Genomic DNA, 21,310 nt, shown 5'->3' with positions numbered 1-21,310 from the left:
CCTTCTCCACAAATTCCTTGACTGAGCCAATTTCTGTCACGTTTTGCCTGCAAACTTTTCAATCTAATCTCTCTAACTCCCGTCTAGCCTTTTTTTGCTGGCTTACAATCTCTTGGAATCCAGTCACTCAGCCTCTTGCTCCATTGGTTATCCCTTATTCTCGCTACATGACGTGCTCACCTCCATTTCTGTTCTTTTATATCTTCTATAGTGACTTTTGCTTTAGTTTGCTCTCTCACCCAGATAGATCTCTTCCTGCGTCTTAAAGATATTCCCAACACTGGTCTTTTCATTGCTCTTTGAGTACTGATTAGTTAATTTTCCATTAATTTTGTTAGTTTCCAAGTCTCACAGCTAAACTGGGATTGTACGTTCGTTACATGCTTTTCGTTTCATACATACTGGCAACTTTTCATGATGTTTCTGTTTACCGAAAGCTTTCCACCCAATTCCAATACGTCTTTTTATTTCGCTGTCATGGTCTTTCGTTAGTTTTATTACTTGCCCCAGGCAATTTATTGTACTCTTCGTCTTCTTTAAGAATTTATTTGCTTATTCTGATGAAGTTCTTTGGTGTATGTGGATTAAATAATAGGTTTACTCCTGTTCATCTTCAGCCTTACTTTGAGACCCTTTATGTAGGTAATTTAACATTTCTTGCAATGTCTCTGCTGTTTCTGAGATTATGACAAAGTCATATATATATATATATATATATATATATATATATATATATATATATATATATATATATATATATATATATATATATATATATATATATATATATATATATATATATATATATATATATATATATATATATATATATATGTGAGTGTTTGTCTGCCTTCTATGGTAATCGAGGGGATGCATAGAGAACTCTTTAAGCAGCTCTAATGAGTGTAAATTTTAACGGCAATTTTGGAAGTGTAATTGCAGTTGCTAAAGCTATTTATAAATAATGATCAAGTCAACCTATACATAGTAACCAATTGTCGTAGAGAATTTTACTTCTGCAACCATGCCATTATGAGCGACGATGGCTCTGATGGGTGGATGGGTTGGAGGGCTGGGCAGGGCAGATAGAGTGGGTGGTCAGGATTTGTGGGTGCGTGGGTAGCGGAAAAATAGGTTCATGGAAAGAACAGGTCCATGGGGAATATATTCCTAGGGAAGTGGGCTCATGGAAGATCATATGTTCAGTGGGTAAAATGAGACCCCAGGGGTCTTCTTCCAAAGAAGGGGGTGACCATCTAGGGTCCCAGGCAATATTGGTAACGCTGGGTACCGTACCCCTACTAGTGGAGCTAGCTGAGGAGGTATGGTATGTAAATTGGGAGGCAAATAGGCAGGGAGATAAGTTGTTAGGGCAGTAGGTAGGTTAGGAAACATGACGAGTTTATCCTTTAATGTTAAAGGATTAATCTTAGCCTGTAAAAGTTCACACAGTCTAAGAGGCTGGTTGCAAAATCTGGGGTCAAATCATAAAAAATATTCTGCTGCACACGATAAAGATCTTAAGAGACCGTCTTCGAGACGTGATTGTCAAAACAAGCTCTAGTATTTATGTCTGTTGTTCCTGATATAGTTATTATTGGTATTTGTTTCTTGCCGAAATCATCTAAGATGAACAGAGTCAGGAAAGTATGTATGATGAGTGACTGGAGCAACGTTTATGTTGAAAATCAGAGAGAAGAACGGGAAGGACAATGTTGATAAGGATTACTGTTTCTGCAATTTTGTTTATTGAGCAAAGCGAAGATACTGGCCTACAGGTGACGAACTAGTTCCTGACCTAATGAGATGATTTTTTTTTTTTAAACCCTGCTCAGGTAAAGGTGAGTCTGAGACCCCCACCCCCCGTCCCATTTTCTAGTTCATTAAGTTCAAAATACCCGGGAGCCTTGTTCTTCTTAGTAGCTTCTTAACTTTGTGTATCCATGCTAGGGGTTACTTCAAGCTCTCTCTCTGTTTCCGCAGTATAAGTGTATGTGAGTATAAGTTGGGTATGTGAGACCCACGTCTACCTGAGGTGTGTGAGATATTTTGTTCTCCCTGACTGCAGATATGAATGCAGTGTCTGGCAGACCCTCTTCACACCAAGAACCACCATCCCATACCAAACTTTGGCACCACTCAAGCAACCATTCAGATTTTTTAAAAAAATTTCTTATAGAAGGCCAAAATTTATTTACTGTTTTTTCTATTTTTTTTTTTTTTTTCAAAATTTGTTAAAAATATAAAAAGAACAGTTCATTTTTTACATGTTTGTGTTGCGGAAAGATTAAATATGTTACTTTATTTTCATTATTAGAATAAAGGAAAACATTTTTCCCGATTTTTTATATTTTTGGGTCTGAGAGACCCACGTCTACCTGCTATGCAACAAGGACCGACATCTACCTTAGCAGGGTTAATAGCAGTATTTTTCTTTTTTTGTGAGTAGTAAAAGTTGAAGCTCTCAAAAACATTGTTTTCTCTTATGGAGACCAAGGTAGTCGAGATGAATATTTGTGTTCTGGTTTGTTTGTGCTGCTTTGGAGTAATTTTGCTTAGGAATCACTTGCTAGATTAGCTGTGAAGCAAAGTGACTTTTTTTTTTTACTCGTAGGACAAAGTCAGAGGAGGATGTTGTTATCGTTGATGTCCATCTGTAGAGTTAGGCGGCTGGGCACAGAGATTTTCGTTTCTGGAGCAAATCTCAGAAAGTATTGACTATAGAGTCATGAAATATCACATAGTTATGTCTTATAGTAAACTGGTGCCTTCTGATCATTAAAATGCTATTTTTTTTTTTTTCTGAGATTCCAACGCGACCTGAGCTAGTAATCTCAAGCCACAAATAAAAACGTATTCGCTAGTCATGAAAGTTTTTTAAACAATGAAAAAGTAAAAAAAAAAAAAAAAAAAATTCAGTATGACCTGCTGTCTTTGTGTTATACAGAGGGAGGGAAGGGGGGCGAGGGCCGTTATGCGCTTGGTTAAGCGTGCGGGGAGGTGGGGGAGGGGGTATGTGCTTGGAGGTTAGCAGCAGCGTAGTATTGATGATGATGATGGTGGTGGTAGTGATGATTATGGTGTTGGTTGTGATGATGGTGGTGATGATGGTGACGATGATGATGATGGTGATAGTAATGTTGGTGGTGATGGTGATGATGATGATAATGCTAGTGGTGGTGGTGGTGGTGGTGATGATGAAAACGGTGGTGGTAGTGATGGTGATGATGATGGTGATGGTGGTGGTAGTGATGATGGTGGCGGTGGTTGTGGTGATGATGATGGTGGTGGTTTTTCACTTCCTATCACCCTTCCCCATTCCATATCACTTATTTTATTAAGTTTTAATGCCTGTATTATACAAGGAGGGGGTGGATGAAGGTCATTATGGGCTTGGTTAGGTACGCAGGGAAGTGGGGGATATGTGCTCAGTCAGATGGAGGATTGCAAGTTGCCTTTTTTTTTGCTTTCTGTGATTATGTAATTTATTCTTTTCTCTGTACTTCCTGTTTTTGTGGAGTTGCATTTTTGTGACTAATTCATGAACAATACTTTATATTCAGTCTGGCTGTTCCTTCATGCTGGGATTGACTCCATCATTATGCTGTTCCAAACAGCCTCAAGATGATAGAGGAGAGATTTTTTTGAAATGTGAATATATGTCTTTCACTTTTTTCTTTGTTTTATAATCACAGGTATGCACAAATTTATTTCGATTGTCTTGTTTGGAGACTAGAATCATTTCAGTACTTGTGTTCCTCATGGTTAGTTGTGTGTGTGTGTGTGTGTGTGTGTGTGTGTGTGTGTGTGTGTGTGTGTGTGTGACAAAAGCATCAACTCCATTTTCGCATGGGAAAATCATGATATACACTTGTTTTCAGCAACTTTTGTATACATATTTTTTCATGATTTGAGGAATCTTTTATGCCCTTGCAAGGCTCTATCTTCTTAGAAAAACAAAAAACAAAAATAAAATAGAATTTTAAAGAAAAATATACTCTGTAGGTTGGTGCTAATTATGGCTAGGTATTTCTTCCCACCCTGAAATCATTAGCCTGTGAATAGAGCAAAGTTGCAAACAATCCATGAATGTATACAATACTGGTTGGTAGTTGCTGCTGTGAGGTCATTTTCTGCCGGTATTATGTTCCGAGACTGTAACGATTCCATAGTTACAGGCTATGAAGGGCTGGGTAGGATGGAATACTTGACCAGAGAAGTACATAGTGTTATTTAATGTGATATTATAAAATCTTTTTAATGTCTGGTTGCAGAGTTAAAAAACGGGTTTTAAATACGGCTATAATGTAGCAATTTCTTGAATTTTCTCCTTATACTGTACTACCGCAGATGCTTCAGTTACCCACTTAAAATAACGTTCGGTTCCTCTGAAAGGAGATGGTATGTGTACAACAAGGGTTCTTCAGCGATTATATCGAGTTGCTTGACAGAGAACTGCTTTGTGACTGGTGGATCCTTTGTGCATTCCTCCACCGGTGGAAGACCTGGCAGTTACTGCGCACCTTGAACTTGGTTACCGAAAATCTCTTATTTTCATTGTGTAGGTTTAGGAGTTCGTTGAATGATGTTGATTTCATCGATGGACAATTTAAAATTTTTCAAATCATCTGCCAGCAGTGTCGATTACATATTTGTCGGGCGAACCCAATATCCATCTCTTTTAATCAAAGATCATGTAAGAGTTCTGCTGGGTGGTGGCAGTAATTGTTACAGCTTCATTTGCACCAAAGAATGTTTTAAAACATCTATACACCTGGAATCGCTCTTTTTGATTCTGACCTACACGGGTCAACAGTGACGCACAAGCTGTGTGAATGAATATTGATCATTATTTGACTCCGCCATCACAACAAACAGCAGCCTAATTTTGCTAGTAGTCGTAAACCACCCAGAGATTGGTCCGGTCTTTGATCGTATAATAGCTTCGTCAGTGACACCAGTATTTAATATTTTAATAATCCTGTAGTTGTGGACTTGATCACTATTCAGTTCTGTGAGGTCCACATTCAGAAGAAAGTGACTATCAGCAATACACTGAATTTCTCTAGAGGAAAGTGGCAAACATTCATATGTGGCCAAGGATTTCCTCATTAGTTTGTGTCGCAGATTATACTGGGCCAGTGAATTACTTGTACAAGTGGGTCAGTGTAAGATCATTTAAAAGCAAAATACAGATGAACGAATGAAAAGGACGATCAAGGTATCACTCTAAAAGGTGCTTTGCCCAGTGCTTGCGGCTCCGTTGTCTGTTCCCACTACAGTTATGTCTGTAGTACCTTACCCATTTCTTCAGTTGTATTCAAGAGTCCATCCGCAATGGTGTTGCCGATTCCTCGTTCCAGTGTCGGATGGCTTATGTAGAAGGTTCCAGCCTCGCTGACCAGCACGTGGTGGCCCTGACCCTTTTCTTTGTATTTTGCCATTTGTTCCCCTTTTCTTCTTGATCACTGCTATGTCTTTCCAGCAATCAAAAATTAAAACAGTGACTTTCACACCATGGTAATGTACTGTTTGTTTCAGTTCCTGCTTTTTCTGACGTGCTGTCCATACGTTGTTGTAATCAGTTAAACTTACCTGATCATCGGCACTAATGATATCAGTTAACCATGTACAGTGCTTACTGCTCAGTATCTAAAGGAGCATTACGAATCGGTGTGGTGTTCCTGTCTTTTCGGGAACTGTCACCCGTTCACTATTCACGAACATTTTCATCACTAGAGTCTGATTTTGTATGACCTGATTCGACAATATCTGCAGACGATGCTTCCGTTTGTTCTAATATTTTTACGTCCGTCAAGGTTAAGTTTTCACCCCTGTCCCTTTGTTTGTTTGTTGCTTGGTTTGTGAGCAGGATGACACAAAAACTACTGGACGGATTTCCACGAAACTTGGTAGAAGAATAGGCCTTGGCCAAGAATACTATCTACTATCTATCTACTGCCAAACGCCTCAATCCTATACGGGGAGGCCACAAACAAATCGCCTCCAAGTCGCCCTGTCCCCCGCCATTTCACTGCCCTGCTCCCAGCTAACACCCTCCTCCCTCATATACCTCTCCACTCCATCCCTCCATCTCATCCTCGGCCTCCCCCTCCCTCTCTCCCCCTCCACCTCACTCATACACTCTCTTTGTCAGTCTCTCACTCTCCATCCTCTCCACATGGCCAAACCACCTCAGTGGGTTTCTCCTAACGCATCCTATCACATCCGCATCCACACCACAATGCTCCTTCACATCCTCATTTGTCAGTCTGTCTCTCCATGTGACTCCACATGCTCCTCTCAAATAACTCATTTCCACTGCTCTCACGCTTGACTCCATAAAATTTTGGTGCGGATCCGGACAAAGGTGCGGATCCAGGATTTTTTTTTTTTTTTTCACTTTAACACTGCGAGATAGGGCGTTGGCGGAGGTATGCGCTCTATTGAGTGCCATTCTAGTTCTTCTTCTCTTCTTGTCTATTTTTGTACCAAAGCCCTTCTAGACTCACTTCTCATTTTCCTTGTCACTTTCTTTATTAAACTGTATCAGACGGTTGATTCAAGTTGTCTTTCATCTTTTAGCTTTTCAGGTTTGCTTACCTTGTTTCGCTGCTTGTGAACCGTCTTCCCTCAATCAGAGAAGCTTGAACTACACATTCTTGATTGTTTCAGGTGGAATGTTAGCACGATTGCAAAGGTCAATGAGGGGGGGGGATTGAGGGGGGGGGTTAATAAGGAGGAATACCTCTGTTGCTGGCATACCTTGGTCTCCTTGAAAAAAGTGGATATGCCAAGCAACCTGCATGAGAGCTGGAAGTTCAGACCGAAGAAGGACTGACTGGGGAACCAAAGACAATGCGGCTGGCAGTGTCAGTGATATTTACTTGCCGATTATATATGCAAAACTTAGCAAATATCACACGGTAAATGTGAAACAAAGACTGGAACGTATCAGCCAGAGAATAACAAACAGAAAACGTAAGAAGCATGATTTCCTCCTCTATTCTGTACCCAATAAAAACTAGAAATTTCTGGAAAGTACAGAATGCTCATAGGTTTTCTGATTTTTCTGGCAACATTTATCTTCTAGACAATGCTAGAAACGATGAAGTTCCCATAATTTTTCAATGGTAAATTTCGATGTTTTCTACCGTTCTCTTGAAAAAGTATATCACATAGGGTTACTTGATCCGACAAACTTCCGGTGATCAAATATTGACAAATTATGACCAAAGAGTGATTCGTTTGTATTTTTCACATGCGAAAAAGGAGATGCTATGCTTGTTTCGGAACATATATATATATATATATATATATATATAGATAGATAGATAGATAGATATATATCTATATATATATATATATATAGATCTCTCTCTCTCTCTCTCTCTCTCTCTCTCTCTCTCTCTCTCTATATATATATATATATATATATATCTCTCTCTCTCTCTCTCTCTCTCTATATATATATAGATATATAGATCTCTCTCTCTCTCTCTCTCTCTATATATATATAGATATATAGATCTCTCTCTCTCTCTCTCTCTCTCTCTCTCTCTCTCTCTCTCTCTCTATATATATATATATATATATAGAGAGAGAGAGAGAGAGAGAGAGAGAGAGAGAGAGAGAATCTGGAATGAGCAAAGTTATTTCTACAAAACATGAAATCTGCCTCCTGGCTGCTATGTGCTCTGTTCAGCTTAGGCCCTTGCACCGGTGCTATGTCGATATTGTGTGTATTTGAAAGATGAATTTTCGTTCAATTGTCTTTGTGCTAATTCCGTTCCTTCTTAGCCTTAAAATCTTTGGTGTCTGCTTCTGATGTTTTATGTGTGGCTTATTGTTATGAGTGTTGCTGCAGCCACGTACCTACTATGAAATACTGTCTACTCGTACAGCGGGAGAAGGGGAAAAGTAGTGCAGGCAGGGTGAAATCATTCTTTGCAACGATTTCACTTGAGTGACCAATGTCTGCATGTAATAAGTGATTTGCACGTTGGGTAAGTGTATGTTGGTGGGACAATTGCTGGTCTCATTGTCTCCAGGAAGATGGAGTAAAACGAAAGTGCAGTAGTGTCCCTAAGTATCAGCATACCCTTTAGAAGGAACATTGGGCATGTACAGGAAGTGTGGCTTTGTGCTGACGCTGTAGCCCACTAACCTCTTCTCGGGGAGTGAAAAGGTCGCTGAGGGGCATTTGTATAACTGGGCAGCTCTGCCACTCAGATTTATTGATGAATGTCCAGCACTCTTTATGCTCAATGCAACTCCTCATCTGCCACATGCACTTGTTTCTCTATAAACACTTGTATGATTCATTCTTGGTCAGCAAGGTTTTGTTGTCATTCTCCCTCCACATAGAGGACTAGTCACAGTTTTTTTTTTTGTCTGTTTTTCAATGCAAGGGCGTAAGACTACAATGCCTCATCACTTTTCATTTGGGTAGACTATCTCCACATGCTGTGCAGTGGCTAATACTTGACAGGATAAAATATTTGTGGGGGATCCTTAAAGCCATTCAGAGTTGCCTTATTTGGTCTGCTTACTATGCTAAGAGCAGCAATTTTTACCTCTGCCAAGGAGGTTATGTTTTTGCCTGCGTTGATTTGTTTGTCTTTTTGTTTGTCAGCAGGATTACTCAAAAAGTTATGAACGGATTTTGCTGAAATATTTTGGAGGGGTAGGGTATGGCCCAAGGAACAGTCCATTAGATTTTGGTTGTGATCCGGATCCAAGAATTTTTTTGTTTGTTCACATGATACCTCCAAAAGTTCTCCATAAATTTCAATGAAATTTTGTGGAAGGGTGGGTCATGGCCAAGAAAGAATAAGTGAATTTTAGGGCGGATCCGGATCCGAATAGTGCAATGGCAGTGGCGGAGGTATTCGTTCTCTGAGTGCTTTCTAGTTTTTAATAGGATACTACTCAAACAAAAAGACTTTGAAATTCTCCTGTTGAAATCATTTGTATGTCAGTAATCCTTGGTTGAAGGAAATATATTTTCGTAAAAACTGTGCCAAACATATAAACTATTTGACAAATATTTTCAGGCAGAACATGAATGCAGTCACTTGAGGTTAAGGAGATCCCATTACAGCCTCACTGATCTAAGTCATTACTTAGGAAGACCCAAAGCCCTCAATAGCGTCATATAAATAAGAATGTGACAAAGTTTACGAGACACGAATGGAGGAAATGTTGAGTAAGAGAAATAGTAGTTGTTCATGAAGAATGGATCAAGTTGTTTCCGTCAAATGTTTCCAATTATTCATTCTTTTACATATTTTGTAAATTGATTAGGCTAGATTCTGACGTGTTCCTTCAATATTAGGAATTTGGTCATAAACATATCGACATATGAAAAAGTATACTCATACTGCCTACACACATGAACCAACATAAAATGCACTTTAGCACTGACCACCCTTCATCAGTTCCACTTAATTCAAGTCGCAACCGTTATACATAGACTGGCGTGAGGCCAAACTTGTCAACACTCTTAGGCCCATATGACTTGCTCTCAGCTAAGAAGACTAGTTTGGAGTCAGACGGAATAGATTAGTCGAGCTGTCCGAGTCATGAGGATGCCAGTGATGACAGTGAAAAAATTCTCGAACTCCAATGACTCTTTCAGGTAAATAGTTGTCCGGACTACGGAAGGCTTACCGGCAGCAGCGACAGCAGCAGCAGCACCAGTAGTATTAGTATTAGTAGTAGTAGTAGTAGTAGTAGTAGCAATAGCCCTAGGTTTATATGAAGCACAAAGCCGGTTGATTGTAGGCTTTGGCTGTCCTTCCGCAGCAGTCCACCATACTCCTTTCAGGGGTAGGGATGGAATTAAGGGGCGTTTGATTAGTCAGGCATAGAAGCCGCTCGGGTATATCGTGCCTCAGATGGAGGGAGTCCTTCTTCAGCACCATACTGTACAGTAAATCTTCGTTTAAGTCGTCCTTCTTGTACTGTTCTTTTGATATTAGATCCTCAGAATACTGCTTTGCATTTGTTTAAATTCAATTGCCACCTAAAAATAGTATTTCTCAGTTTCCCCCAATTAAATGGCTATGAAATTGTACTGAAACAGCTGTCATTCTTGGGTTCGTATTTTCTTCAGGTAAGGAGGTTTCCTAACACCTCTTCCTTATTTTCCGGGGGGTATATATCCGGTTAATATCCTTTTGTACGTTACTTATGCATAGTATGGCGATGCTTAAAGGCTTCATAAAACATAAAATTGGACAGTAAGGTGTAATAAGCAAAATAAATCGAAAAGGCTGTGAAGTGACATTGGACAGCGTGACATGGAGGCGTTTTGTTTGTGGCCACCCCATACGGGATTGAGGCTTCTTGCAATAGATAGATAGAAAGATAGATAGATAGATAGAAAAAGGTGTTAGGGAGCTTACTTAACCAGCGAGAATACCAGCCTAAGGGACATACATGACATAATGATGATTGCCGCTAACTGCAGTTTTATAAATTCACCCGAATGCCACTTCCTATATGTGTAACAAAAATAGTTTGAACCTTTCCAGCCCAAGGTCATCTTTTATTGCTGCTATCTCAACAAGATTTTAATCACTTTAGGGAGAATGTTTTCTAACAGGATGGTCAGGTGTAGTCTCACCCCTTTGTTCTACAGTGGTACTATCCTAAGACGAATAAAACTGTCTGATAGTAACAAGAATAAAAAAAAACTCTTGTGTGCTGAAGTGGTTAATTTAGAAGGCCTATTAGAGCAGAAACATACATTTCATTGTTTTAAAGCACTGAATACAGTGATATATTGGTTTGCCTAGATGCATCATTGCGAGCAGTTGCCCACAAGTTGCGAAAATCTGTATGACATTAACAAAAGTAAATAACTGAGTACCGTAAAGAAGGAGATTCATCAACAACTGCATTTGCATGAATGATGTATTTACTACACAGACAACAATTCCTGTTTGTCGGCACGCAATCCTCTTGGTACAATAGATCCGTATCTGTGTTTCAGGCACGTTTGAGCCGCTAGGACAACTGAGAAACCTCGGCCTCGGCAACAACCACTTTAAAACGTTGGAGGCGGAAGCCATCCAGTGTTCATCTACTGTAAGTCTGGTTGATGTTGGCTACAATGAACTGAGCTACGTAGCTCCTGACGCATTCCCTGGTAAGTTGGCCTGAATATAATAGAGATGGAATGGGTGCAAGTTAGATTATTTTCATCGACGTTCCCCGCATGAATCCAGCTTTCGTTAGACTGGGAGGAGATTTAAAAATAATATTCATGTTGTAACCCGTTGACGATGGTTATGCACTTAAATTCATAAAATATACAAGCAAGAGTAAGAGTATATTAACAGTGGCAGCAGAAGAATGAAGTTCGATCAAGCTGTACATAGGTATGCTAAAGAAGTGTGTGGTATGAGGAGTGTGGGTAAAAGACAAAGGACAAAGGGTAGTGAGTGGTGGAATGAGAAAGTGAAAAAAAATAAAACCTAGAGGGAGAGAGAGAGAGAGAGAGAGAGAGAGAGAGAGAGATTGTGGTAACAGTGCAATATATGCAAGAAAGAAAAAAAAAACGAGAGGAAGACGTATAGGAGAGAATGACATCAAAAGAGAGATAAGGGAGATGAAGAGAAAAAGATATGAACGATGAGTTGAACAATTATCGAGCTCCTTGGTGTGAATCCACATGGTTAAGTCACTGGATGTATGTAATAAGAGAGGAGGCGAAAAAACTTATCCCATTAGCTCTTAGGGTTCCTGTGTGAGGGATTGTGCTGGAAGGGTACACAGCGTACTGCTTTCCGCTTATTGGTTCATAGTCGCGAAGCTCATTGGTTCCTGTCTCGGGGTTCCCTTCTTTATTAACTTTTGCAGATGCCCAGTTGCATCCTATACTCAGGACACTTGGCGCAAATGGGTTAATAAAAATGAAGTGTAGAGAGGAAAAGCAAGTGTTAAAAAATTGGGGGGAGAGGGAAGAAGCGAACAGCCAGAGACAGGTAGTGTTCTGATTCCATATTTGCTTATCCTAGCTGTGGAGGAAGCGAATAGAAAGTCCAGTGTAGCAGAGGTATTATGGAAAGTCCTGTACCTTGAAGATTTGAAGGTAGTAGCCATTGACACAAGGATCTGCGATGATGCTGGAGGAGTTGAATGAGTTCTTCAGGATACAGGACACAGGGCACTGAGAAAACTGTATAAATGAAAGCTGATGGGCAGGAAGTATTAAATATCGTGGTGATGGAAGGCAAACAAATGCAGCAAGTGGAAAGTGTTGCTTATTTAGGGGGCGTTGCACAGAGAAAGTCGATACTAAGTCAAATGTGGAAGTTTAAAGGATACACGCAGGTGCAGCAGCACGGAGAAAGGCAACTGGAGGTAATGGAGAGAGAAGAACTGGGAAAAAGTTGAGCGAGTAAGACTCCTGAAATATAAAAATTTAAGTCAACTAATCAAACTTCGTATCATAAAATATCACTGTCCCTCGGAGCGTCAGGAATTTTCTGTGAGTCTGGTGCTTGTACGATAATGTGCTGGACATCAGTATTGCAATAAACACTGAGAGCTTCTCCCTATTTACTCAGTATATTCAGTATACTAAACTCTGTTAAAATTTGAATTTATTTGGCGTATCTCATGGGGAAAATAAGTAAAATGAATATCATATGTCTGGCTTAGAAAAGTGGTACTGGAAGTTAGGGCCAAGCATTAGCAAGGAACGTATACTGCCGTACCACTTATTTTCTACCAAATTTCTTTACCCAGATATTCTGTCTGTTTAACAGCATGAGACGATCATCATGGAGGGTGCGAGTTCGAAGACTGTGAATGGAGTTAAGAGGAGTTAGGGGAGAAAAGAGAAGAAAAGTGAGAGAGTGTGGGCAGGAATGTAAAAAATAAATTCTCTGGTATCCATCAATTTTATGTGAGAAATGGTTATGAAGGGAACCAGAAGCCATCCTTAGTGATTCTTTTAAAATATATGAACTACCGTACCATTAAGAGAAGGTTTATTATTTGGCTACAACTGTAAAAAAAAAAAAAGCAACAATAATCAAATCTCCAAACCACAGTTACGAGGACTCACAGGGATATAATTTCATTATTCATCATATTCTTATAGTAAAGCTATCTTCTGAAAGGAGGAATAAAGGGAGAAAATGGTCTACTACATTTGTGATTCCGCATCATCTTTCATGGCTTTTCATTTTTTTCTGCACTTTATCCTAACAACATGAAACATTATAAAATGTGTAAAGAAATTTGAAGATAAAGGATTTGTTACTAAAGTTTAAAAAATCAACTGAACAGATATCCCACGTTAATTTTTTTTTTCCATAATGATTTTGGTATCTATAAGAAAAATTAAAATCAGATTCGGTACAAATGACTGCCATTTTCGTCATGTTACCCTTAAAACAATTTACGAAATTCAGGCACATTGGCAAGAAAAAGCAATTTCATCACTATGCGACTGTAGCTTTATCCTCTAAAAGCAAAAACCAACAAGAACAAGTGTTGAGTCAGCTTGTATGGCATTGACACTAGCCTCAACAGAAAAAAAAGAAACACCAAAATAAGATGCAAATTGCAGAGAAAAACTGAATTATATGAACTGCCGCAATGAGGAGAAATGATACGAGAAAGATGTCGGATTTGCCAGCAGAGGTGGTACTGAAGGCAAGTACGAGGCAGTGTGCTGTAAAAGAGAGAGAGAGAGAGAGAGAGAGAGAGAGAGAGAGAGGTAAGGACGAGTGGAGAAGATTGAGGGGGTGGGGGGAATGGAGGGAGGAGAGGTGAGAGGCAACTTCCAACAAGGAGAAAGAGGATGGTTGTAGGAAGAGTGGTGATCGTGGAGGAACGAGAATAAACTAAAACAAATTAACTGCATATTGTCGATAATAATCATTGTGCAATCGTTACTCAAAGGTCTCAACGTACCACAAGACTGGCGAGGTGCATGTATTGATCCGTTGCATAAAGGCAAGGTCTGGCAAAAGGGATTATTCATAGTTTAGGGGAATAGGTATGTTAAGGACACTAGAAAATGGTGCATTAAAAAGAAACGTAACAAAGCCGAATGCCGTGTTAGGGAGGAACTGGCAGATTTTAGATGTGGCAGGGTGTGTGTTTCAGCTGCTGGCTTTGAGAAATATGCATGATAAATAATTTGGATGCATTTTATGAGCTTGTAGTAGGCTTATGGCAGTTGACAGCAGCGACTTCTGGTGCTTGTTAATGTATGGGATGGGAACGAAGCCTTTAACTGCTGGTAAGGTTTTTGTCAAAGGACTGAAGAATGTCTGGGTGCAAAGGTGAGAGAGTAAATGGTCTGATGTAAAAGGTATGGTTGGATTATAGATGTGTTTTGCCTGTAAAAGGAGGAAGTTGAAAGTGTACAAAAAAAAAAAAAAAGGCAGTCATGAGCCTTTATAAAGAGGTGGAGCAGAAAAATTTGAAAATACGTTTTAAAGAAGAGGAACTGGAAAAGATCAAGTGTTTTAGGTAGCTAGATTCGAAACAACAGGTGATGGAATTCAGAGACTTGAATTTCGTCATAGAATACGAGAATTGCTGGGTATATAAGGGACGCTAAAAATTGTGTGGAAGGAATGTTTAGTGTTTCTTCAAATGATGCGTATCTACAAAGGAACGGTGATGCCGACAGTGCTGTATGAACGGGATATATAAACCATGCAAACAAGGGACTGAAAAGGAGTAAGGAAAATCCAAATCCAGGGGGTCAATTGAGATAGTATTACTGGGTTATACTGATTTTACGTTACTAAGGCATAGAAGCCACGCCAGCTTTCTGTGGAAGCTGGTGATTGGTTCATATCAAATGTTCGTGTAATCATACTAAATGTGTTCTCAGTTTGTAATCAAGCCTGTACTATTCTTTAGTAATGTTAATAATAAAGAAAATAAAAATCAATATTGTTATGCTAGGCGTTTTTAGGTCAGCTTCCCGCCCTAAGAATGCCTGGGATGCAGCTGGAATCCCTCTCTAGACCGGCGCTTCGACAGTATAAGAGGAACAGGGCATAAAAACAGGGCAACAACCTTACACGTATACTAACAAATTCTCTGCTACAGAACGGGAAGACCATTCACACGATAGTGCACGGGCTGGGAGATGGGTTTCGTGTATCGCGCAGGATACAAGATAGGCAATGGGCTCAGTCTGGGTAAAGAGGTAATACGCAGTTTCACAGCCCTTGTATGTGAGGCTCGTTTCACAGTGAGAGGGTAAAATATAGGTTTTATTGTGCACGGGATAGTTCAAGAGTCCTTATTCTGACACTGACACCGATTCTCGATCGTAGGATATATATATATATATATATATATATATATATATATATATATATTATACTGTCACCGGATTTTACCTCTCGGTTTACACAAGGTGGATATGTACTGTCTCATGAGTTATTATTATGACACCGAGTTTTGCTTCTCGTTCTGCACAAGGTGGGTATGCATTGTCACAAGCATTTTTTTCACTGGCACTGGAATTCACTGCTTATCTGCACTGCACGGTCTTTGCCTCTGACTTTCTGTCTGTGGGGACTATGTATCACAACCACTGATCAGGCAAGGGGGAAGGGGGAAGGCCTGGGGATTCATAGTTGTTGGCCTGGAGTAGGTGGAGTCCCTTCAGGAGTTCCTTCGCCTGCGGCCAAGGGACAACTTGCAGGGGCGTCGTCTCTCGTCAAGGGCTATGGTTGGGCGTGATGAAGGGCACCTCACTGTCGGGGCTGGGGACTGGGGTCTGGCCCTCAGGGCTGGGGCCAAACAGGTTCTGGAGGCGCTCCCACAGGCGCCTGGTGGGGGAAGGGCATCGCCTTCGTCAGGGAGGGGAGAGGGCTCGTCCCAGGGACCTGGGGGCGCCTTGAGGGTCCGTCGGCTGCGGTCTCCTTCCTGCTGCACCACCGTCAGGGTTGGGCTGCGGCGTCACTCTCAGCAGGAGTCCGTCAGGTGGGGGTCCTCCTTGGGGGCTGACCGGATGGAGAACAACCCCCGGGATAACACCGGGCCTCTCCACCAGTCCTTGGGGTGGAGGTCCTCCTCCTGGAGGTTGCCTCGGTCCGAGTGGACAAAGATACGACCTGTGCTCCCGTCGGTAGGCAGGGCTGATAGCTGGTCGCCCTCACGTTGTGGAGTCACAGGGGGCAAGGGACTTTGGTGGCAACCCTCCCTGGTGTGGCTACCGGCCGTTGCTGAGGTCCCATGGGCAACACACGGAGGGTGGCTACAGGCCGTCCCTTCGCTGTCGGTGCAGCTACCAGCCGTCACCGGGGCCCGACTCCCTGATGGGACCGCAGATGAAGCTCGGCTACAGGCCATCGCTTGACTGTAAGGGCAACTACAGGCCGTCACCGAAGTCCCATTTGGACAGAGACGTGTAGGCAAGGAGCAGCTACAGGCCGTCTCCTGCCTACTGGCGCAGCTACAGGCCGTTGCCAGTGTCGTGCCCTCTGAGGCAACTGCAGAAAGAGAGAGGGTGTACCATTCTCTCTACACGTGTGGCTTGAGGCCGTCACGGGTTCTGCAGGGGGTTTGAGCAGCTACAGGGCATCTCCTTTTTGGAGGCACGGCTACAGGCCGTTGCCTTTTTTGTGTGTGGCTGCCAGCCTTCAGAAGGGTGTGGCTACAGGGCGTTCCCTTATTATTGGAGTGGCTACAGGCTGTCTCCTGGTTATTAGAGCGGCTACAGGCCATCTCTTGGTTTGTGTGGCTGCCGGCCGTTGCTGGGGTGCTGCTTGGAGCTGTATTTTCTGCTCCACCCTGATCCTAGTGAGAGCTAGCTTGGCCGATAAGTAGTTAACTCAGACTGGGGTGGTCACGCCAGGCGCACTCCGAGGAATAGGGGTATGCGGCCAAGTGGGACTTATATCTGTATTGCATGGACGTGGCGTGCGCGCCATATACCCTCTCTGTAGTCTCCTCCTTGGGGTATGGTGGTGCCCTGAGTTGCCACAGCCGGTATTTCAAATATAAAACGAAGGAATTAGCATTTCACAGAAGGTGCTAAAAAAAAGGGTAAATGTGTATCATAAACTGTTGAAGTCAAGGGTATTATTCGTTTTTGAATGAACCTTTTTCACTATTTATTTGTTTTGTATCAAATGTAAATTTACTACAAACAAATGACACCAAACACAGAGTACAATAGTCGGTGAAGTACAGTGAGTATAGTCTAGTTATATCCCAAATCATTAACTGATAAAAGTCAATATCATTATAGCCGTCCTAGGGGAGGTACAATGCTCAGGGGAACAGCCAGTCACTCGGCGGGAAACTGAATGTACCACTAGTCAGCTGATGCCATCTCTCAGCTGTGAAGGGTCAAACCCTGATAGTTTCCTTAATTTCTTTTATTACACAGTTACATTCTGTATACTGCAGTACCAGTAAGCCTATTCTGTACTTTAAAATGCATAGTAGCTTATAATTATGAAGTCCATATAATTAATGGTTACCTATATGAATACGTGTGGTTGTAACGACAATGAGCGTGTATGTAGCCTATAGTACCGGGATGCAGTGATACACCCATGCTCATCATGGAAAGAGAGAGAGAGAGAGAGAGAGAGAGAGAGAGAGAGAGACAGAGCAGCAGGGTGGTGAGTAAGGAGGGCAAGGTGCCTGTTTAACTTTGCGATACATTGCTTACAAAGATATTTATAATATGAGCAGCAGAAAAATCTACATTTGAAAACCGTCATCACTGTAGCTGTTCCTTTTCCTCCCCGTGGACTCAGCTTATATATGAGTTTTATGAGTTATACAATGATTTGGTATATATATATATATATATATATATATTGTTACATAGCCTATGATTTCATCATCCTTTGTATAATCCTAACGTACAGTATGCTGCATGTTTGATCACGATTCGCCTCGTGGCTTCCATAGTGACCAGGCTTGCGTGTTCTACCTCACTCCCCCCTTCTCCCCCTTATAGTACAATAAGTCGTTCTTTCTGTTGTTCAGAGCAGGATTGTCAACTCTTTGTCCCCTATGGCTTCATTTGCGCGTCCTTCTTACAAGTTGTATCAAGCTCTGCCGGCCCTTATATAATGAGCTCAGTCTCTGCATTAATTGCCACTTAGATATACTCCTCATTTTGTTCACATCTCTGTCCTCCCCTGTATAGTGTATTATTATTTTTGTGAGTGCTCAGGAAGTCTCCAGCCATCTAGCTGCTGTATAATTTGAGTATAAGTGTTGTTACCATTTTTCTTGTACTGTATGGCCTAAGGCATTAATTCGTAGGCCTGGTAAAGTTTTTTGTGGTTCATATAAGGTTTTTGAAGTCAGCCAGTGTCAGTAGTGTTTTGTATCTGTGATAATATTATATCTTACTTTAACTGAGCATTACCCGGTTTTCTCATTTTATCAGGGCTGACTTAGATAAATTTGTTCTTGCTAAATTCGTGTTAATAGAGGGTATTGCAGTTAACCATATATTTAACCTGTTTTTACCATTACATTATCCTTATGAGTCCTGAATGTTTAGTTGTTAGTTTGAGCATTAAACTTTAACTTGTAATTTTACCTAAGTCTTTTGTTTTGAACCTGGAACGTTGCGGGACAGTAGTGATTTTAGTATTCTCACTTGAAGTGTTCATTATCTCTCTCTGTTCCGTAACATAAATTTGGCGACCTCTTATCAGGATATTCAGGATATTATCATAAGGATATTGCTTGATATTTTGTGACTGTGATTTATTCATGATGTCTACTATTACTACTCTTGATGAAGCCAAAGATTTTTTGTCAAATGTGTAAACAGTGTGTGATGTAGAAAACAACACAGAATGAACTTAAGATTGTTGCTCAACAATTGGGAATTGCTGTTCGCTCTCATCAGTCTAAAGATCAAATTGCTGACATGATTAATAAAAGCTTGTTTAATGTAACTCGTCCAGATGAGCAAACGCAGATTGAAATAGCTAAGTTACAGCTAGCCCTGCAGGAGGCTCGTGCTAAGGAGGCTGAGTCTCAGGCTCGTATTCAGGAGGCACAGGCACAAATTGAAATTGCTAGGATTCAGGCAGACCATGAGTATCGCATGAAACAAAGTGGAACTGGATCATCTAGCTCTGATGAATTTGATGTGGCTAAAAATGTTAAACTTGTCCCTCCTTTTAATGAATCTGATTTAACAAAGTATTTTCAGTTGTTTGAGAGGGTAGCTTCAGGTTTTAATTGGCCCAAGAAGTATTGGCCTGTACTCCTACAGAGTGTTCTCACCGGTAAAGCTCAAGTAACTTATGCATCTTTGCCTCAGGATCAATCTGATAATTATGATGTAGTTAAGAGCTTGATTCTTAAGGCCTATGAGCTTGTTCCTGAAGCCTATAGAGTAAAATTTAGGACAACTTATAAGCAAGATAAGCAATCCCATGTTGAGTATGCAAAAATCAAAGAAGATCTGTTAGAGCAGTGGTTAAATTCTAAGAATGTAAATTCTGATTTTGATAAATTTAAGCAGATGATTTTGCTGGAGGACTTCAAAAGGTGTATTAATAAAGATGTAAGCCTATATCTTGATGAGAAAAGAATAGATAATTTGTCTGATGCTGCAGTTTTAGCTGGTGAGTATGTTCTCACTCACAAGAGATATTCTAAAGAAAAAGGGGAAGCTGAGAGTAAGTACGTTGCCTCTACTCAGAGTACAGGTAACAGGAAAGAGAATCAAGATGATGTTTCTCAGGAAGTAAATACCAGCTCCACCTCTAGATTTCAGAAAAGTAAATGTACTTATTGTAGTAAGCTTGGTCATACTGCGGAGAAATGTTTCAGGAGACAGCGTGATGTGAACAAAAAGGAGTCTTTAAATATTCAGTCAATTGGTCTAGTGTCCACCCGTGAGAGTTCCCAGAATTCTTTAACCGAGTTAACTGAACCTGCTTTGAGGGGTAAATTAAATTCTTATGATGAAGCTCCTCTTTTGAGCAGTAACGTAGGTGACACTCTCAATAATTCATGTGCTAATTTCCTGTCTGATGGCTTTGTCAGTCCTCTGGACAGTAATAACAGGAAATCAGTTAAAATATATCGTGATACAGGTACTTGCCAATCCCTTATGCTGACCAGTGTTCTAGGCTCTAATGTTAATTCCTCTGATGAAACTGTAATCTTACAAGGTGTAGGGAATAATTACTTCTCTGTCCCTCTGTGCAGAGTGAATTTAGAGTCTGGTTTTGTTAATGGTTCCTTTATGGTTGGGTTGGTTGAGACACTCCCAATGTCAGGTGTAACTTTCTTACTTGGAAATGATATTGGTGAAAGTCAAGTGTGTCCAGCTCCTCAGTTGTCTAGTGAGCCAGTGACTGTGACCCAGGATTGTGATATCCCTGATGTGTTCTCTGCATGTGCTGTCACTAGGGCTAAGTCTAAAGTTACTGGTGACTTAGAGGATAATGATGATGATGATGTTATCCTAGCTGACACTTTTCTTGCTAATTTGGACCACTCACCAGTTGAGGCAGTACCCCGTAGTGTTGATAATTTGTCTCGTCAAGAGTTGGTTGAGTTGCAGGTTGCTGACCCTGAGTTCAAAGGTCTAGCTAACTCTGCTTGCAGTGAGGAAGAGTCAGCTGGTGCTTCTACTTGTTGTTATATAAGGTCAGGAGTACTTATAAGAAAGTGGAGACCCCCAACAGCATCAGCTGACTGTGAATGGGAGGTTGTACATCAAGTTGTCATCCCTCGTGTTTGTAGGCAGGATATCATTAGAGTGGCTCATGATTCCAGTTTGGCAGGACACCTTGGAGTGAGGAAGACTGTGGCACGCATTTTGAAACACTTCTACTGGCCAGGTATCTTCAGAGATGTTTCCTGGTATTGTAAGTCTTGTCACACCTGTCAAGTTGTGGGTAAGTGTAATCAGACCGAAAAGGTTGCACCTCTAGTTCCCATTCCTCCTTTTGAGGCGCCATTCACCCGTGTGTTGGTGGATATTGTGGGCCCTCTTCCTAAGACTTCTTCAGGATTTTCTTATGTGTTGACCCTGATTGATATGGCTACTCGTTATCCTGAAGCCGTTCCAATTAGAAATATCTCAGCAAAGAACGTGGTTAAGGAAATGCTAGGGTTCTTCACCAAGTTTGGTCTGCCCAAGGAGGTACAGTCAGACCGGGGAAGTAATTTCATGTCAAATGTTTTCAAGCAGTCTCTGAAGGAGTTGGGCATCACCCAGATCACGTCTTCAGCTTACCATCCCCAGACCCAAGGAGCGTTGGAGAGATATCATCAAACACTCAATCGATGCTCAGGAAATACTGTTTGGAACATCAGA

General features: G+C 41.0%; 1 protein-coding gene across 1 annotated transcript in view; it reads left to right on the top strand.

Moving 5' to 3' along the window:
• The window catches only part of LOC145394439 (oplophorus-luciferin 2-monooxygenase non-catalytic subunit-like), a 196,687-nt gene that overhangs the window by 46,411 nt on the left and 128,966 nt on the right, over positions 1–21,310 (top strand). Inside the window, exon 3 of the mRNA XM_080268302.1 lies at positions 11,000–11,155. Coding sequence (XP_080124428.1) covers positions 11,000–11,155 — 156 coding nt within the window. The remainder of the gene's footprint in view (positions 1–10,999; positions 11,156–21,310) is intronic.

Source organism: Coenobita brevimanus, chromosome 27 (genome assembly GCF_032717465.1).
Source record: "Coenobita brevimanus isolate Jiangsu-jjx chromosome 27, ASM3271746v2, whole genome shotgun sequence".
Taxonomy (NCBI): Eukaryota; Metazoa; Arthropoda; class Malacostraca; order Decapoda; family Coenobitidae; genus Coenobita; species Coenobita brevimanus.
The sequence above is the reverse complement of the archived record's forward strand: the minus strand, read 5'-3'. Positions and strand labels throughout refer to the sequence as shown.